The sequence below is a fragment of the Drosophila montana genome, unplaced genomic scaffold, assembly GCF_035044405.1.
Source record: "Drosophila montana isolate Dmon_TW-CO22-7 unplaced genomic scaffold, ASM3504440v1 contig_3200_1, whole genome shotgun sequence".
Classification (NCBI taxonomy): Eukaryota; Metazoa; Arthropoda; class Insecta; order Diptera; family Drosophilidae; genus Drosophila; species Drosophila montana.
Window position 1 is genome coordinate 3,863,117 of NW_026998080.1, and position 17,953 is coordinate 3,881,069.

A 17,953-nucleotide genomic window follows, 5' to 3' on the forward strand; every position below is an offset into this window, starting at 1 on the left:
CATATGTTAAATCTTTGAATCTTTTGAATCTTTGACAAAATAAAAGAAAATTTTTAATTTAAATATGCAATTAAAAGTCATATATTTTTACGATTTCTGCTTTATTTTTGAAGGTTTAGTAGGGACAGTCGACTTCAGAGGCCCAGTTACAGTTCAATGAGCTAACGTCGAAGTAAAGTCCACCTCCGCATTGGAAGTCATAGCGAATGCCATCTACACACTGATAGTAGCGAGTGCAGTCGCTGCTGTGCAGGAAGTAGCCATCGGTTGAACAATTCTCGTTGGAGCCTCCTCCACCGCCACCTCCCGGAGTCGGGCTAGGTGTAGGTGCCGGGCTAGGTGTAGGTGCCGGAGTCACACTGCCACCGCCTCCGCCTCCGCCACCACCGCCGTTGCCCACATCGACTCCTAAGGCTCTGTTCATTGTCTTCAGCAAGGGGTATGTCTCTCCGCAGAGGCCGCGGAAGTCATCGGTCTCGATGGACCAGGTCATGGCGCCGCCCAAATTTCGTGACGCTACCAATTGCATCTTGAGCTCAATACTTTCAACGTTGTCGTAGCCAATCCACTGATCGCCTTGGAAAGCGTAAGGAGCTTTATTCTCGCCATCGAATACCGTTTGCCAGTTGTTTTGGCAAATTTCATGGTAGCCCATGAAACCTTTTTCGCGCGTATAGACGCCTTCGTTACCGGGTCCAATGCAAGCTGCGCCAGGCTGGTTCTGGGAGCTGTCCACCATCTGATAACTGTGTCCATAGAATCCAATGCCCAGGATTAGCTTCTCAGCCGGCGCACCTAGACAAGAATTTTATAAATACCCGAGTATATTTGATGAAGCCTATGTGATGAGTCACTTACCTTGCTGCAGCCAGTAGTCGATAGACTTTTCCACCTCTGGCAAAGGAGCATTAAAGCCCAAATAGCCATCTAGTGCCATGTGGAAGTCGTAGGTCATCACATTGATGAACGTTAAGTGCTGAGAAATTGCCGGAATATCGTAAGAAGTGGTCGCAGAAGCTTCAGAGGCGCCCACAGCAATACCCAACTCCAAGCCGTAAGGATCAAATCTGCATTAGCATTATGATAATAAAGAATATTTTTTGTAGCTTATATTTCCACTTACGCTTCCTTAATTTCCCGCAGAAGCGTAACGAAGTTCGCTCGATCCGCAGCCTCACCGCCGCGTTGTCCGGGATATTCCCAGTCTAAGTCAAGACCATCGAAGCCATATTGCTGGATGAAGGATAATGTGGAGGAAATAAAGGTCGCCCTTTTTGCTGGATCGGCAGCCATTGCCGAGTATTTGGTGGAGCCTTCATTCCATCCACCCACCACAGCCAATACTTTCAGCTTGGGATTCACCTGTTTCAATGCAATTGTCTTGCTTATGAAACCTACAAAATAATTCCCAAGTTCACTTAAACTGATCGACGAATATACAGAATTGTTCAGGTACTCACCCAGACCATCATCCATGTCCAGCCATGTGTCCAGGGACTTGAACTCGCCCGAGTCGCTGATGCCAAAGAACGTGTAGCTAATGTGCGTGCACAGGGATGGATCTATGTTGGATGGCTCAAATTTTCCATCTCCAGGTCGATAATTGGCCCAGGTGCCCCAATAACAGTTGAGTAACTCTGCAAGACACGCCCAGATCAATATCGACCGATGACAAACGGGTTCTCAGAAGGAGGTACTCGCACTTACTGTCGCTGGCGGCCAGCTGACCTAGACAAATCAATGACAATACCAAGCACGCGAATGACTTCATGCTTACTCTAGCTCTGAGTTCATATTGCCGTTACTTTTATAGGTCGTGTACTCGCTTTGCTTATCAGATCCATAAACGACAATCTACTGTGAACTGGGTAGATAACATTTGCCATCTGCGGGCGGAGTCAACGTTAAAACCACGAAAAACAATGTCCTAATATATTGCATCTGTTGGATAATCTAGATTAGAAAAGCGCTCCTCCTATATTTCGCACTTCAATATGAGTATACTAAATTAAATTTTGACTCATACTCCCCACTCAAGTGCGCCTTACCAATGTCCACTTGTACTCGAGCTGTATTTTAATGAAATCCATATACCTATTCAGATTAATCGAAAAGGAAACTAAGTACCTTTGTCGTGCTTTCATTATATTTAGCATTCCATAAAGTTATCTGCATGATACAGCGGCATGTCGACCCCCAAAAGCTAGCACTGCCGTGACTTATTATTTATTGCCAGCAATATTATTTTTAAAATCAAAATTACACTAGCCAACAAAGTTACTAACGGGCAGAAACAATACCGAGTCGATCTAGCCATGCCAGCCTGTCTGTCCGTATGTATCAAAGCGTCGATCTCAGAGATTATAAGGCTTTTATACATGTTATTTTAAATATTGGTTCTTCTAGAACCCGTAAAGGTCGGGTTTATAAAATTGATCGATTACTTGCACAATTTCTACAAAATCGTAACTAAAAGATGATGGTTATCGTGGAGTTTTGCACAGAGCTAGAATAAATCTCTCTTTGGGTACCTTACTCTGTTCCCCACAAATGGGAAAACCTGAATTTTTAGAGGCATAAACTTGCGCTCAAGTATATGTTTAGCTTAACTATTAAGTATTAAGCACAACTCAAAATGTAATGTGCTGTTTAGGCCAAATTCAAGCAACTAAATAGACTGATGTACATTGTAACAAGAAAGGGCAGTGGCTACTAGGAGGCCCTGAATCTTTCTACAAAAAAAGGCACACGCCATTGATTTTAATTTTTAGGGGATAGTAAGAAAGAGGATCAATTGATGATGACCAGAAATCATCGCCCCTTATTGCTCCTTATTGCTATCTATGCTCAACTCTTTTCGTGTGTTATGCATACCTTATACTAGCTGGTTCCGCGTTTTCTCTATTAGATAATTATAATACACTCTAGAAGGGCTGGAAAATTGTTCTTACTTTTACCCACAGCACTTTTACTCTTGAACGACATCTAAAGTAAAAAAAACCTTTCCTTTTCTTCCAATCATACAATGGACAGAAATTGTATTTTGATAAGGCTGAGTTCGATGTAAGATCGCACGCTTTGATAAACTCAGACATGTGTCAAACTGTAAGATCGCACACTTTGATAAACTCAGACATGTGTCAAACTAAATTAAAATGAAATTTTGTAAAATACGTTTTCCTAATGCAAAATTAATTATTAGGCATACGAATTAGGGTAGTTCAGGCAAATTCCTTGGAAAAGGGATTCTCAAGAAATCGACATCATCTGTTACTCAATGCTAAATCAATACGTGCAGAAGAGGTATCCACCATGCTCTTGTTTTCTTCGCCTAGGGGTAAGATTCTGACAAGAATTACGACTACAAAATATGAAGCCTCATGAAAATCGGTTGAGTTTTGACCGATTTATGGGAGTGGGAAATTTCGACCCATGTCTATATGCGAAACTTAGGGGTAAGATTTTGACATGAATTTCGACTACAAAATATGAAGTCAGATTTGAATGCCACATTATTATAGAGGGAAACCCATGGACAAAAAGCCAAGCCTCATGAAAATCGGTTGAGTTTTGACCGATTTATGGGAGTGGGAAATTTCGACCCATGTCTATATGCGAAACTTAGGGGTAAGATTTTGACATGAATTTCGACTACAAAATATGAAGTCAGATTTGAATGCCACATTATTATAGAGGGAAACCCATGGACAAAAAGCCAAGCCTCATGAAAATCGGTTGAGTTTTGACCGATTTATGGGAGTGGGAAATTTCGACCCATGTCTATATGCGAAACTTAGGGGTAAGATTTTGACATGAATTTCGACTACAAAATATGAAGTCAGATTTGAATGCCACATTATTATAGAGGGAAACCCATGGACAAAAAGCCAAGCCTCATGAAAATCGGTTGAGTTTTGACCGATTTATGGGAGTGGGAAATTTCGACCCATGTCTATATGCGAAACTTAGGGGTAAGATTTTGACATGAATTTCGACTAAAAAATATGAAGTCAGATTTAAATGGCAGATTAATATAGAGGGAAAACCATGGATAAAAAGCCAAGCCTCATGAAAATCGGTTGAGTTTTGACCGATTTATGGGAGTGGGAAATTTCGACCCATGTCTATATACGAAACTTAGGGGTAAGATTTTGACATGAATTTCGACTAAAAAATATGAAGTCAGACTTGAATGCCAGATTATTATAGAGGGAAAATCATGGATAAAAAGCCAAGCCTCATGAAAATCGGTTGAGTTTTGACCGATTTATGACAGTGGGAAATTTCGACCCATGCCCATATACGAATCCTAGTGGTAAGATTTTGACATAAATTTCGACTAAAAAATATGAAGTCAGATTTGAATGCCAGATTATTATAGAGGGAAAACCATGGATAAAAAGCCAAACCTCATGAAAATCGGTTGAGTTTTGACCGATTTATGGGAGTGGGAAATTTCGACCCATGCCTATATACGAATCCTAGGGGTTAGATTTTGACATGAATTTCGACTACAAAATATGAAGTCAGATTTAAATGGCAGATTAATATAGAGGGAAAACCGTGGATAAAAAGCCAAGCCTCATGAAAATCGGTTGAGTTTTGACCGATTTATGGGAGAGGGAAATTTCGACCCAAGTCTATACGAATCCTAGTGGTAAGATTTTGACATAAATTTCGACTAAAAAATATGAAGTCAGATTTGAATGCCAGATTATTATAGAGGGAAAACAACGGATAAAAAGCCAAGCCTCATGAAAATCGGTTGAGTTTTGACCGATTTATGGGAGTGGGAAATTTCGACCCATGCCCATATACGAAACTTAGGGGTAAGATTTTGACATGAATTTCGACTACAAAATATGAAGTCAGATTTGAATGCCAGATTATTATAGAGGGAAAACCATGGATAAAAAGCCAAACCTCATGAAAATCGGTTGAGTTTTGACCGATTTATGGGAGTGGGAAATTTCGACCCATGCCCATATACGAATCCTAGTGGTAAGATTTTGACATGAATTTCGACTAAAAAATATGAAGTCAGATTTGAATGCCAGATTATTATAGAGGGAAAACCATGGATAAAAAGCCAAGCCTCATGAAAATCGGTTGAGTTTTGACCGATTTATGGGAGTGGGAAATTTCGACCCATGCCTATATACGAAACTTAGGGGTAAGATTTTGACATGAATTTCGACTAAAAAATATGAAGTCAGATTTGAATGCCAGATTATTATAGAGGGAAAACCATGGATAAAAAGCCAAGCCTCATGAAAATCGGTCGAGTTTTGGCCGATTTATGGGAGTGGGAAATTTGGACCCATGCTTATATACTTATGTTTGTCGCATGGACTTTCAGGTAGGCCAGGTTAGTAGTGCAATGCGACAGTATGGTATGCTCTGACAATGTTTATTGGCTTCACCTTTACCTCTTTACCCAAACTGGGCTGTTTGCTGCAGTTTGTAACATATGTCAGCTTTGATGCTGTCGCTTCTATGAAATTGAAATCAATCTTTGTAGACATATTTGCTGCCTGAGTCAGCGTAAAAGCTCCTTAGATATAAGGGCTTCACTGCTTGCTAGTGCCTCGGCTTGGTGGTTGTTGGAGGGGTCAGGAAGCCTAAAAGATACTTCTCGTTCCACGCAGCTGTCTAGTTTAGATACGTCAGAGTCGAAGGTTATGACTTCGGCTTAGCCTTGACTATTACCGAGCCAGTCATCTCGACAAACCAATTTACCTATTTTAACACATTTTTATTTACAAATTCAAAGTGTGTATAGTTTTCATAGAATGCGACAGTTAGACAACTGCAACAACCAAAAACTGCAAGAATAATATAATTAGTTGCGCTATCAACAAACATTAATCAGACACAAGTACGCAAGGGCTCTCGACAGCAGGTCTCGTCCAGCTATCGTCCAGAAGTGCACTCGCGACACGAGACCTCTTACCTGTTTAAATAGGTTTATTTTTGTCGATTTCTAAGTTGCTAACACAAATGCCAACTATCTCCCAGAAGAGCGCACTCGACTGGGACGACATTGTTTGAATAAGTTTATTTTTATTTTTTAAGATTTTTAAGTCGGTAACAAGATTATATGTGACTTAAGGCTCGCTGCGCTCTGAGCAGACATTCATTCCAGATTACCGAATATGTAACCCAGTTTTTTGAATACCAAAATGAGGAGGTATTCAAAAAATGACATATTCCTAGTTTGTGTATACTAGAGCCTACATAGAAAGTTCGGCTTATATAGTTTATGAGTTATGTTTAATGAATCAAGTCTCAAAATTGATATCGATCCAATATGATGAGCTCACTTTGACAATAAAAAAAGAACAGAAGTTATTTAGGAAAAATCATGGACAAAGTGCTCATGAGAAGAAGAAGTTTGCCTGCTTAGTCGTATCCAAGTTTACTTGTATTTCTTTTAATTTCTCAGTTGAATCTAATATAAAGGTTTTATGCTTGGTTTGCTGGTAAGTATTTATTTATTAATTGCCATGATTGTACACAGGATATACAATAATTATTTTTGCAATTTGAATTACCAACGCAACTTTCTGTTGATGGTCTTCAGGAGGGGATATGACTCGCCGCACTGGCCACGGAAGTCGTCGGTCTCTATGGACCACACCATAGCTCCGGCTAGGTTCTTGGAGAGGGCAAAGTCCATTTTCCACTGCACACTGAGAACATTGTCAAAGCTGACCCATTGATCTCCGGAAAAGGCATAAGGAGCGGCATTATTATTGTCGAAGACCGTCTGCCAGTTGTTCAGGCATATCTCATTATAGCCCAAATAGCCGCCATCGCCCAAGCCCTCGCCTCGGCACGGAGCTCCTGGCCAATTTTGAGAGGCGTCCGATAGCTGGAAAGTGCGCCCATACAAGCCAATTCCAAGCACAAGCTTATTGGCAGGTGCGCCTACGGATTGGTGTGAAATTAACCGGAACAAGAAACTCTCGCATTATCCAATTACCTTGGTTGAGCCAATAATTGATGGAGTTCTCGACGGCCCACTGTGGCGCGTTGAAGCCAGTCTGGCCATCGGAGGCCATGGCGAAATCATAGGTCATCACGTTGATGAAGTTCACCTGCTGAGCAATGTTAGCGATTTCGTAGGAGCTGCTGGCTAAGGACTCGCCCGCGCCCACAGCAATGCCCAGCTCATAGCCATAAGGCGCAAAGCTAAACAATTACGAAAAAAAAATAAGAGTCGATGCGGAACAGTTGATCATTTGACGGATACGTACGCTTCCTTGATTTCCCTCAGCAAGGTGACAAAGTTGGAGCGGTCATCCCATTTGCCACCCCGTTGGTTGGGGTACTCCCAGTCCAGGTCCAAGCCATCGAAGCCATGGTTGCGCAGCAAGTTAAGAGCAGAGTTAATGAAGTTCTGACGCTTATTCCAGTCGCTGGCCATGGAGGAGTACTTGGTAGATCCTTCGTTCCAGCCACCAACGACAGCCAGTACCTTGAGGTTGTGATTCTGGCTCTTCAGGCCAATGGCCTGGTTGATGAAGCCCAAATCATAGTCCAGCCACGTGTCCAGCGATTGAATTTCGCCATTGTCGTTGATGCCAAAGAACGAATAACTCAGATGAGTGCACAAATTGGCATCGATGTTGGATACATCGAATTTGCCATTGCCGCTCCGGTAATTCGCCCACGTGCCCCAATAGCAGTTGACAATGCCTTCAAGATACCAAAAGGCGTAAAGTAATCAACGAACCTGCCACTTTCCCGTAATCTGAACACTTACGCTCGCCGGTAATGAGAGCACCAAGACTGAGAATGACGAGAAGAGCTAATAGCTTGGCCATTTTAACACCTATTTAGACTGTTCCCTTTTTTTGCAGGTGCTGCTACTTTTATACAAAATTCCTTATCACTGGCTAAATTACGCGCTGACTTGTTTATGCGGCCACTTGTTGTTGAATAGGCAACACAACAACAAGTAAGATTTCAATATAAGTGTAATTTATTTGAGATTTCTTTATGCTGACCCTCCTCTTCAACCAAAACAACAAATACCACATTATCTTTAAATAACATATCAATTATTTTAGAAGCAACTGATAAAAACCTTTTGATTTGATCGGTTTTAAAATATCTGTTTATAAGCTGAGCCCATTGAAAATTGGTAAGAAATTGTATGTTGGTTATTTAAATATGTATGCAATAAGGAGAAGAAGACATCTCCAGGCTAATAAAGTGTTTTTTATCGACCACGTCGATCTTAGAAACTAAAAAGCGAGAGATTTGATATTTTATATTAATTACTTTTTATATACTTATAACATACTATGACATACCCAAATAAGTTTGTAATTTATTGTCGATATCTCATAATATTTGATTATCATTAAAAATGGATTTTATGACTTGGCTTTGAGGCGTAACTTAAGCATAAGACATTAAATTCGTAATGTAGGAACTCGTAATGTATATACGATTAGGAATATATAACTTTTTGAATACCATCCCAAAAGGCTCAGGGTATCTCCTAGTCGGTCAGCCCCGACTAAAACACCCAAATTTGTTATCTTGCGGAGCTGGTACAGGGTAACTCCAAGTCGGCCGTTTATAATCAAATAACTCTTGTCTATTTTGGACTATTGTGCAGTTTAAGCTTTAAATGTTCCCAGAATCCTTTCCCAACTATACCCGTTATATGTATCGGTAGAGGGTATAAAAACTAAGGTAATTAAGAGATAATTATTTAGAATACGGAAGTGATATTAATATACGGGACGGTCCCCTGTACATGTGTATAATGTATAACTGGAATGAAAATTACCTAATTATCAGGTTTTAGCCGGCTTTGTCTGGGTCTGTTCTTATTTTCTTTAAGGATTGAATTTTCCGCAATTTTGAGGCATCTCTTAAATGGCATTTTACAAAAGTAATTGAAACTGAGTTTGTCGAGCGAAGCCTAAAGCTTCAGATTTACGAGCTAGTTCTTGTCCATTAACAGAGTAGAATGAAAGCTAAGTTTAATGGTAACTGGTTATGTCTCCTCATTCAGACAAGTTGTATAAGTCATTCTGCAGAACCAGTACATCATGCCGAGACGAAATGCGTTTAAATATATTAAGTTCATCGGGAATAGAAATAGAAGTGCACCAAGACAACTCACTTGAGGTGCCCCAGATCATAACCAGCTTCAAAGAAGAAGAATGTAAACCCCGCCCAGACCACTTCTTAATGAGAACGCAATACCTGACCTTATCGAAGGCTTTAGAAAATATAGTTCATGTTGATCTGCCGCGATCGGCAAGAAGCCATGCTCTCTAGGCTCCATAGCCGGTTTGATTATAAAGGAAATATGTTTGACGACCATGCACTCAAATAATTTAGAGATATTTTACTTAATTTTGGAATACTCCCATAACTACTCTTATAACTGCGAAAAGTATTATACGATTTTAGAAAAAGTGCTAATATACCATCACAATCCAATTGAGAAGAAGGCTCAAGGCTTCTAGCGGATTTAAAAAAATCATCATTGGAAAATATAATATATAATATAGAATCCTAAGATCTTAGTTCAAATTGATGTAAAGGGTGTTTCACAAATCCATTCCTCATTGGTGGAAAATGCGATTCAAATGAAGTTTTCGGCGAGTTTGGAAATTCCAGCCGCAACTGTGAAAATTTGGCAAAAAGTTTGTATCGTTTTTGTTTATTATCGGTTTCAATGTCCGATACTACACTTTCCATAAAAACAAAATCATTAACGATAAGAAACAGGAGAAAGACTGAAAGTATGCGTTCCCAACTAGAAATAATACTCTTTGAAATACTTACTTCTTAAACTTTAAGTTTATTAACATTTCAGGTTAACTGTGCAAAAGTTACAATAAAAAACATCATTAACCGCTATTTGATTCGAGATTCATCAACAATTAAAAAAAAAATATATAATTGACAGGAAATAAATATAAAACAAAATATATATTCAGCTGCCAAGCGTTGAAAAGCGGAAGTTGCATATTCGAAATTTCAGTGCGTGCGTCTCAAGGCATCTAGGATGCGCAGGTTGACTATTAAATACATTCGGGCTGATCCGATTGATGATTCAGTTGGAGACGTAAATCTCGAACTCCTTGTAGGCGAGCTCCTCGCCGGCATAGGGTATGTAGCAGCAGCCGTGAGATGGCTGCACCTTGCCCACGGTCACTGTGCCGTCGTGGGTGGCGCGTCCAATGAAGAGGGGCTCGCCCTCAGATGTCTCACCGGCGGGCACAGCGTTGGGCGGAATGTTGCCAGCCTCGACGGGCAGCCATTGGCCGCCGCCGGCGCAAAGGACCTCGTACTCGTTGTGGCCGTGCTCGCCGCCGCCCCAGGCAACGTAGGTGACGCCATGCGACGGATGCAGCTTGCCGGGAATGAGATCGCCCTCGTGACGGGCGCGCGCAATGTACAGCTGCTCGCTGCTATCAAAGCCGCCCTGCATTGCGTTAGCAGGAACCTCGCCGTTGGCGGCGGCTACCCAGCATCCGGCTCCGGTGCCAGTGGGCGCAGCGAAGCCCATAACGGGCGCCGAGGGTGCGGCATCTGCAGAATATACACAGTTGATTGAAAGTCATCGCAAAATATGATTATGCGCCTACCATCTATCAGCCAGGTGCCGCTGGCACCCCAGCCCGTGCAGATGCCAACATAGTTAACTGGAAACAGAGCTCCCGCATCGTAGGAGAGGAAGGCGGCAGCGTCGCCCTCGTGACCCACGGTGATGACGCTGTCGTACCAACGCACCCAGAAGCCACGGAACTCGCCGGCGTTCAGAATGCCTGGTGTTGGCACCTCGACCACATCGGGTTTTTGGCCATCCTTGCGAATAACCGACTTGCTGTTGTCCCATCCGCCCAAGAAAATCTCGAAAATTGGAGCGCTCTCCTGGGGGCCTGTGGTGAGCGCGATATGGGCATCCTTAGCAGAGCGCACCTTAAAGGTGAAGACTCCGCCGCTGGCCGGGAAGAATTGGTATTCCAATTTATCAGGTGTGTTTACTTCTGCAAAACAAAGGTATAATATTTTAATATGGAAGCATCCAGGATGGCTTGTAAAAAGTTTAAACAATTTAATTTGGCTCTTAAGAAGATTTATATAAATGGATCACACGTTAAAAAAGTTATTTATCAAGCAGAAAAAATGAGAAACTGTTTGATTCTGCATATTATCATTAGCCAAACCTAAGAAGATTAGAATCGAATATTTATAAATTAAAATAGTTATAATAATAGCCTCCATATGACTGCATTTTTGATAAATGTCTCTATAATAGCTACCTACAGGGTATCTCCTAGTCAACCCCTCTTGAGTGGCGCATTCTTAACAAACAAATCGAATATTTAATAATTTAAATAGTTATAATAATAGCCTCCATATCATTCACTTTTTGATAAATGTCTGGCTATAAAGGCTACCTACAGGGTATCTCCTAGTCGACCACTCTTGAGGTATTTTTAACAAACAAATCGAAAATTTAAAATTAATTTAAATAGTTATAATAATAGGCTCCATATCACTAAATTTTTAAAAAATTTCTGACTATCATATCTACCTACAGGGTATCTCCCAGTCAACCAATCTCGAGTGACGCATTCTGAAATTTGTTTTTTGACTTTGTTTGTGTTTAGAAAAACGACGCATTTGATTCGCATGATGTCATTTTAAATGGTGCCGGCGCCAAAGCATTTTCTAGACCCAAACGATTAGTCATTCCCGGCTCTACATTGAGCCCAGCTCAATGTGAGATCTGGCACAAAGTTATCCGCTCATAGATACATTTAGGTGTATCTACTTACGTATACAGGCATTCACACAAACTGTAAGTATTTAGCGGGTTCTCAGCTAGAAATGAATCTATATCTACTATGCACACGGATTTACATACACACGTTTAGTCGAAAAGCTGTTGGCATTCAAAGTATGCTCATCAATATGTGTGTAAGTAGCCAAAGTATGTATTTGTATCTGTTTGTGGAATGAAAAATGTTTGCTCAAATTTCGCATCACAGCAACTGTTGTCGAGAATGACATCATTTGGCTGCACGTCGAGGTCAACCTTCGGCCAATTTCTGCTACATATTGATTATTGTCAAAGTTCAAACTGGAGATAAGAAAGATTTTGTGCTTTTTTTGGCTTATATAAAGTGACTCAACGCTTTTTTCGTGACAATGAGACTGAACTACATTCATTTTAGCCCAATATAACATGCAAAACTTCTTTATTATTTATTTACGAATGTTCTTATGGGATTCGCATTTTGAATTGCTTTAAACTAACTGAACATTGAACATTCCGAGATCTGTTTAGAATGCCTAACGGCGTTTTTTCACCTTTCCCAACGAACCAATATAACTTTCTTTATTCTTATTAAGGGCAACGCCCCTATAAAGAGTATAGCCATAGTATGGAAAACTTTGACAAATTTCGTGAACTATTTAACATAATTTTCTGTTTTTCTTTATATTCTTTTTTATTGGACGCCGGCCAAAAAAAAGTAACCAAAAGAGAGAGAGCGAAAGAGAGAGAGAGAGAGCTGTTGCAGCCGGCTTTATTGGGTGGGGGGGGGGGGGGGGGGGGGGAATAATATTAAAGCAGATGCACTGGTGTCAGGCCACAATATTTTTTGAGGTCAATCTGTTATTCTTATTCCATTATCTTAAGCACAAACACTCACGACTCACCAATTGGCATGGTTGCTTTTTTCTTTATTTTTTATTTGGACTCGACGTTGTTCGCTGTCTGAGATTCTGATTCAAACTGGCGCAGCGAGAAATTTCACTTGCGAGGTAAACACCTGCTTAGCCAGAGAGACACACAGAGGCATGGCAAAAAGCTCTCGAGCTGTCACGCGAGCTTTCAGTTGCGAAGTACAGTAACAATACGAACATGTGTTGGATCGGGCAACGAGGGGATCTTAGTCTATTCGATGCTGGTCAGACTGTACCAAATTACATACATATGTGTGTAAAACCTCTGAGAACTCACATGCATATGTATGTATGCATATCCAATTGTGCTAACAGTTAAAGCTCTACTTTTGATTTGTTATGCAAAAGCAGTAAACACAACACTTTTTCCGTAGACTTGGCAACACGTAAAACAATCTATTTTGTTGAAAAAAAGTGTTCCCATATCAACACTTAGAAATTTTTTAACAATTTTAGTATTATACGAGCATTTCGAAAAACGAACATATAAATTTTGGTTACATTAAGTTAAAATAATAAAAGTTAAAGGCATTTTTCTACACAATATATTATTGCCTAAGTTTTATTTAGATATATTAACCAATTCCTGGCCTATAAACAGGCCTACAGACAAATGGACAGACGTTTCGTGTGCCAAAATTGTAATGCCTCCAGGCAGGGTATGCACAACTTTGTAAGTCACAAGCTCAAATGATATAAATTTTACATATATACATTTCTCACATTCATAAACATACTCGCACACGCATCTGTTTACACCGCCAAACTATGAAGCAGAAGGCGAAGTTTGAAAAGCTTCTGTTGATGGGCAGCTTTTGAATTCGCAACACTCTCAGATTTTAAATATCAACTCATATGCCGTCATATGCCGGTTTTATTATATATTTGTCATGCCAACTATGATGAGACAAACTCTAATGATCACGTCATGGCTATGGCGAAAGACTTAAAACAGTTCTGGAATACTTTTTAAAAACTCGTTGAAGAAATACCTCATTGATCAAATAAAAGGGTATATATAAGAGTTTTGTCAGAGAGTCGAATATGGCTAGTATAGAGTATATTATAGAGTTCTAACGATCGCAGATGTATACATTATGCAGTTACATATATTTTCACAGCTTGCAAGGTTGTGATCAACAGTCATTAAATCCAATTTTTGATTTTATTTTATATGATCAACTCTCTGACTAATCTGCCTTATGACTACATACATATGTATTTCTAATTTCTATTCCATATAATCTATTCTATCCTATCCTTCTTTTCACCCAAACAGATTTATTGCTTAAATTATAGCTTTCGGATAGTCTTCAATTTAGAACGGGAGCTTGGTAAAACTTGTAATTTTTGAATGGATCGTAAGTAGGGAAAGCATATGATATACTGACTGGATCCGGTCGGATTCAACAAGTGGGAGGAATTCGGAGTATTTCATTTGCATTAAACAAACTGACGGATAAATTTATTGACTCAGCTTGTTATTAAATTAAGTGTGTTGCCGACGACTCTCTAAAAATGGGTTACATCTTCGTGGCTAAAGATCATCAGTTGATATTTTCAGAGTGACTTTTGCGCGCCAAATTCGCAATTTAAAATTACTCAAGTTGTTTGGCAATAAAAATATCGCTTACTATTCTTACTATTACTATCAGAATGCTGTATTCATGGTCAAATATCATGATATAGATTATTATTATTAATTTACCAAAGACAATATAAATACTAAATTTTAGTTTTAAAAAGATTTGGTCAGCCATATGTTGCTTTATATGATTGATGTACATGTGTACATACATACATACATATATACTCGTGATGGATGTGTTTTATGCTTTATTTTACTTGTCATAGCCCAGAGATGTCACCCATAAAGTGACCTCATAGCACATTTATAGCCAATAATACAGGGTATCGCAGCTAAAAAGACTTCTTTTAAAAGATTGTCTATTATTATAAACAAACCATTTTTGTTCATGAGAGTGCGACAATTTCAGACAGTTAGTCCAATCTTAATAGTTTGGTTTAGTGAATTGAAAATTACATTTCGAAGCGAATTTTGATCCGCTTAATATCAATATTAATTGATTATATGGCATACTAAAAGTATTTTTAAATATTAACATACATACTTAACTTTACCAAATATACAGGGCGTATACTTTACTATATATTATATACATATATATTCGTCAAGTTCGATCAAATAAATCCCACTTCTACAACCTGAACCATCTTTTACGGGACTTGATCGTATGAATAACATACGGGCAAGTCTGCGGTAAATACTACACCAACAGAGAAAAGTTATTCATTTATCAGAAATCGAAGGAAATACGTTACACACCGTAAAAAGGCAATGTTAATCGGAATCCACCGCAGTCTGAAATAAGTTATAAAATTAAATATACTTGGAATTCATGTCTTCATAGTGAGTACCTATGAGTGAGTGATATTTCTGTCTAATAAAATAGCCTCTGCCTCTGTCACATCATCACCCCCCAACGGTGAGTGGATATTTTTTCTGTCTAAGAGGTTTTTCATGGAATATTTCTCTGCTTGTAGCATACCTTTAGGATGAGATGTTAAATTAGGAATAGAAAATAAAATAAAAAATAAAATAAAAAATAGAAGTTTTTTTTAGAAGCTTTTTTATTTATTTATTTAGCTCTTTCTTAGCTTTTGAAAGATGTAAGAAAAAAAAAATAGTAGACCTGAATATAAAAGAATATTTTCCACACACCGACCATCGAACTAACGAAAATAGAAGAATAATATATGTATTCTCTTCCACACACCGAATACCATTGTAGACAATCGTAAATGTTAAGTAATAAATATGTAATAAACAGAATATTTTGCCGAACAAAAACTTATTTTTCGATATTCTAAAGTTCTTTAAAATAAAAGGCAATATTTTTATATTGATAAGATTTATATTAAGGAGCGCAGTAATAACTGGTTAATCTTTCTTAGCTTTTGAGAAGAAAAAAATCCTTGATAATCTTGTAATAAATAATGTGTTAGAAATACTTTTATCAACATTTTATTATAGATGAAAAAACAAATAATAGATATCCATCTTAATCGCAGATTTTCAAAATTATTATATACAGTACGACCTCGCTCAACGCAACCCTCGTTACACGCAACTCCTCGATAATTGCAACACCCGATTAACAGAAAAGTATAAATTGAAAAAAAGACAGACCACAATTTCCAAAAAATATATAAAGTAAAATGAAATTCTTGCTTTGAACTCAGAACTATTCGATTTACTTTAATTTTAATGGTTAGCATTTTTGGAAATAGGTCTCGTAGCCAACAGAAAATCGCGTTGAGCGAGGTCGTACTGCCTTCAAAGCCTTCAAATTAAAGATAAGTTTTAAATATATGTACATTTCGCGAGTGCTTACTGTATTTGGGATGTTGAGCAAAAGAAAGATAGCTTAATACTTTATTTTACCGCTATAACATGTTCTTTCGTGCTTCACGTCTTGCACGTTTATTCTTTTTTTCCATCCAGGCAAAGAATGTACCGAGTCTCAGTCCGCTCTCTCTTGGAATCGCGCAAAGTAATTTAATCATTGGTTGCTTGAAAAAAAAAATAAACAAACAAAATAATAATAATAATAAATGCTTGTGCGGAGTTTGATTGCAATTCTCAATACGAAGGCTGACGTTATTTGATTTGTTTAGAAAAATAAAAATCTGTTCGACGGTTTAAGTTACTAGGAAAACTATGTAAATGTTAGGTCTTTGGTTTATTGAGTGGAGGATCTGCAAAAATATTGGGGTCGGTCTTTTTGCTAATATATGATTTTAAGAGCTATTAAGCCCAGCGAGGAAAATGTATTTGTATACCATTTTAATATATACACTATTTATCATTTTAAGTAATGGGTAACTGAGGATATCTCCCAGTAAATATTTTAGTGCAAAATGTTATGAACACTTAATACGATTGCACTACTAGAGATAATCTCTAGTCTTGAATGAGCTTATCTTAATTGTGGACCATATTTTAAGTAGGCTTCGCGTTTATATGGAATACATACTACGTACAACTGGCCCATTAATATCAACTGCAACTATATTCACTTAAGAGACAGACTTGTCTGGCCAATAAAAGAGGTGATCCATCTGGCAACAAGTTAATAAAATTTGATTGCACTTTCCATTGTTTTTATGATGCTGTTTACTGCATTGAATATTTATTGCATCTGGTCAATTTGCATCGCATTCATTGATCACTTTTATATGCAAAGTATCCTCGTATTATTGTGAGGTTATATCAATTCTAGCCGCTCCACAGATATGTAGTTAAACTTTCCATTGCCATCGGAACTCGATTCGATTTCCATAAAGAACACGCTCCGGGAAGACCAATTGCTGACCAATTACACTTACTTAGTTGTGCGCATAGTACGAGCGACTTTTGTTCTTACTAAATAAATTTACACTTTTCAATTAAGACTTCCGCCATGGATTTGCACATTTCACAAAATCCAAAATCCGACTGTCCCGCCAAGTGGATGACCCGCGCTCAATTTAAATTAATTCAGTTCTTTGCACTGACGCAATAACAACCCCAATCGCAAACGCAATCGCAATCGCAACCAACCCCAACCCCAAACCCATTCCCTGTCTGGTTCAGCTTATGAACATGAGATCATATACCTATGTAACATACATATGTGCCCTTCTTCAATTGAGATAAAGCCCTCACTTCCAGAGTTACTTGGGGCAACGGTCTATCTCCATACAATTGCATGTCCAATTTCGGTATTTCTTTTCAAGAAGGTAAATCAATTTAAAGTAATTCAGAGCAAATTTGAATACCATAACAATACCAATAGCCAGACATGAATATATGCATTAAACTCCTGTTCTTTTTTTTAATTTTACCTTTGTTTTTTTTTTTTTATAAAAGTTTTTTATTAATTAGAGAAAATAAAGAAATTTTTATTTATTCAGTATTTATTATTATGATTTTGGTAATTATATGAGTATCGAGAACCAAGCAATAATAAGTAAGAGTGCTCTTGTCGTCGGTGTCAGATGCTACTCGCTCGCCTGCTCGAGCTCATCACTCCATTGCCTATTTAACGGTTAAAGGGATAAACTAGCATTATTGAATAAAAAGAAGAGTACCCGACTAGATGATACCCTAAACCTTCTTCGACCAACCCCAAATACAGCTCGCAGCTACACTCGCTAA

General features: G+C 38.5%; 4 protein-coding genes and 1 long non-coding RNA gene across 5 annotated transcripts in view; 2 read left to right on the plus strand and 3 right to left on the minus strand.

The window, feature by feature from the left end:
* LOC135432042 (pre-mRNA-splicing factor Syf2) overlaps positions 1–17,953 on the plus strand; it is a 116,686-nt gene that overhangs the window by 49,419 nt on the left and 49,314 nt on the right. The gene's annotated exons all lie outside the window — the stretch shown is intronic.
* Cht4 (Chitinase 4) lies at positions 85–1,778 on the minus strand. The gene is made up of 5 exons (XM_064687563.1): positions 1,708–1,778; positions 1,461–1,637; positions 1,124–1,394; positions 859–1,067; positions 85–795 (listed from the first exon to the last, which is right to left on the minus strand). Exons 1-5 carry the CDS (start codon positions 1,769–1,771, stop codon positions 116–118), a joined length of 1,401 nt encoding a protein of 466 aa, XP_064543633.1. The 5' UTR covers positions 1,772–1,778; the 3' UTR covers positions 85–115.
* Positions 789–2,032, plus strand: LOC135432090 (uncharacterized). The gene is made up of 2 exons (XR_010436884.1): positions 789–1,054; positions 1,144–2,032. It is a non-coding gene; the product is annotated as an uncharacterized LOC135432090 (long non-coding RNA).
* Cht9 (Chitinase 9) lies at positions 6,464–7,905 on the minus strand. The gene is made up of 4 exons (XM_064687474.1): positions 7,769–7,905; positions 7,260–7,701; positions 6,986–7,194; positions 6,464–6,930 (listed from the first exon to the last, which is right to left on the minus strand). Exons 1-4 carry the CDS (start codon positions 7,827–7,829, stop codon positions 6,551–6,553), a joined length of 1,092 nt encoding a protein of 363 aa, XP_064543544.1. The 5' UTR covers positions 7,830–7,905; the 3' UTR covers positions 6,464–6,550.
* On the minus strand, positions 9,813–12,844 carry LOC135432003 (uncharacterized). Its single transcript, XM_064687441.1, has 3 exons — positions 12,706–12,844; positions 10,623–11,024; positions 9,813–10,566 (listed from the first exon to the last, which is right to left on the minus strand). The coding sequence occupies exons 1-3, from the start codon at positions 12,713–12,715 to the stop codon at positions 10,088–10,090; spliced, it is 891 nt and encodes a 296-aa protein (XP_064543511.1). The 5' UTR covers positions 12,716–12,844; the 3' UTR covers positions 9,813–10,087.